Source organism: Pteropus vampyrus, unplaced genomic scaffold, assembly GCF_000151845.1.
Source record: "Pteropus vampyrus isolate Shadow unplaced genomic scaffold, Pvam_2.0 Scaffold223, whole genome shotgun sequence".
NCBI lineage: Eukaryota > Metazoa > Chordata > Mammalia > Chiroptera > Pteropodidae > Pteropus > Pteropus vampyrus.
In genome coordinates this window covers 579,426-581,650 of record NW_011889004.1, presented here as the reverse complement: position 1 = coordinate 581,650, position 2,225 = coordinate 579,426, and the positions used below count along the sequence as shown (strand labels likewise).

Below are 2,225 nucleotides of genomic sequence, written 5' to 3'. Positions count from 1 at the left end.
CACACACACACTCAGCCTGGGCCTCACCCGCTCCGTCTGCAGGTCACACTCATGCAGGATGCGCTCGCAGTCCCTCATCTTGGTCTTGAGCAGGTCTTGCTTCGTGACTGAGAAAAGCAGGCCCTTGGGGTCGAGAGGCCCAATGATGTCATACCACACAGGGCAGCCATCACGGTCATAGCCACACAGGCCCCCAGGCATGTACTTCTGGATCACCTGTGCATGGAAAGATAAATGGAACATGGCATGATGCACCTCCCCAGAGACCCCCAGATCAGGCTGGCTAGGGTGGCCTCAGCCTACACATACTGTGGTAAAGCATTGTCCCTCCTATGGAGGGTGGCACTATTGTCCAGGTGAGAAAACTGAGGAGCTTTCAGGGGAGGGCCTTGTTCACAGCAGGTACACAGCAAAGCCAAGCCTCAGTCAGTTCTGGCCTGAGGTCTCTGAGTGCCCTAGTTCTGCCCTCGATGTCTCCTATGTCCCTTTCCATGGAGAGGAGTTAGGCTTAATGACAGAAAACATGGATTCTGAAGGACAACAGACCTGATTCAAATGCAGATACTACCACTTCCCTGCTGTGCATCCTTGAGCAAGTGACACCATCTCTCTGAGCCCCATTCCATCTCTTCTTCTGTAAAATGGTTTGGATAATTCTTTCCTCACAGGACTGTTGGGGAAAGTCCCCAAGATCATGTTGGCAAATCATGCCTAGCCCAGAGCTCATGCTCTACAAACGAGGCTACGACCATTGCTTACTAGGACACCAGTGGTGGGACTATCCTCCTCAATGCCTTGGTAGGCTAAGTTTCCTTTCCACCCAGGCAGGATGCTTTGTGCAAGGCCCTAGGGGTGAGGGCACAGAGACACAGGCTCAGTATGGTGGTATAGAGCCCGTGTTTAGGGGACAGACAGGCCTGAACTCAAATCCCAGCCCCACCTTGGGGCTGTGGGACTTTGGGTAACCTTTGCTGGGCCTCGGTGTCTTCATCTGTAAAATGAGAATAGTACCCACCTCATAGGGTCGTGATGATTAAATAAGCTCATGAAGGTAAAGTCTTAACCCAGGCCTGGACCTCATAAGCCCCCAGGAAATGCTCAAAATTATTACGGGAAAGGTACATGCAGACTTAGGGGGTTCCACTGGCTGCCTTTCACCCATGGTCTCCAGTGACCTAGAGTCTGCTTGGGTGGTATGTCTGTGAAAGACTGGGGCAGGGTGGGGGGTTGGCTCACCTCTGGGGGCTGCCAGTCGAAGATGTGGTCAATATCCATGGTCTTCCGGAACTCCATGTACTGAAAGGGAGATGAATAGTGAGGCCCCATTGAGCTCCTAGCACTCTTCGGGAGGCGATGGAGCAGGGGCTCAAGGCATAGATTGTCCCCACAAAGCCCCTCCCCTAATCTCCAGTAGGGACGGGTCTCACCTTGCGGAGCATGGCCTCTGATTTCTGCAGGTCAAAGTTCCGAGCTGTGGGAAGATGGAAGGAAGAAGTGAGGTGGGAAAGAGGCTGCCTTCCAGTCACCTTGTCCTGGTCCCGGTCCCAGAGCAGTGGGAGCTAAGGAGGGCTCCAGGGTGGGACTTTTCTTCCCTGACTCCCCCGCTCCTAGACCTGAATGTGTGAAGCAAGATGGTGTGATTGGATCCTGAGAGCCAGATGAAATTCTGGAGTAGTTGGGACCGGGCCCTTCTCATTGTCCCCTCAGGCCGAGCTCCCTCAACTCTGCCCTCACCTCGGAGCCAGCGCAGAAGGAAATAGTCATCGGGGTTGGGGAGGGCGGGCAACACGTCCTGGACATTTTCTCGGAACTAAGAAGAGAGATGCTGGTTAAAGCGTTGTTCACACTGAGTCTTGGTTTCCAGACTCGATGACTGTTTTCCTCATTCCTTCTCTTTCACATGCATCTGGCCCACAATGATGGAAGGATGGGCAAGCAGATGAGTAGAAGGAGACATAGGTCATTGGATGGGTGGGTGGATGAATGGGTAGGTGAATGGAAGAAAGAATAGATGGATGAATAAATGGATAGAAAGAAGAATGGATGGATGGATAAGTGGGTGGGTGAATGGAAAAAAAGGAAGGGGAAATAAATGAACGGGTAGACAGAGAGGAGAGACAGGTGGGGGAATAGAAGGAAGGAGGGATTTATGGGTGAATGAATAGAAGGAGGAATGAATAGATAGGTGGGTCAGGGTGGGAGAATGCATGGAAATAAAAATAAAG

The 2,225-nt window shown here is 52.1% G+C and overlaps 1 protein-coding gene across 1 annotated transcript in view; it reads right to left on the bottom strand.

Moving 5' to 3' along the window:
- The window catches only part of SEC14L3 (SEC14 like lipid binding 3), an 11,037-nt gene that overhangs the window by 7,554 nt on the left and 1,258 nt on the right, over nt 1-2,225 (bottom strand). The window contains exons 2-5 of the mRNA XM_011373314.1: nt 1,735-1,810; nt 1,428-1,471; nt 1,237-1,296; nt 28-216 (exon numbers count right to left, since the gene is read on the bottom strand). Of these exons, the coding sequence (XP_011371616.1) occupies nt 28-216; nt 1,237-1,296; nt 1,428-1,471; nt 1,735-1,810 (369 nt within the window). The remainder of the gene's footprint in view (nt 1-27; nt 217-1,236; nt 1,297-1,427; nt 1,472-1,734; nt 1,811-2,225) is intronic.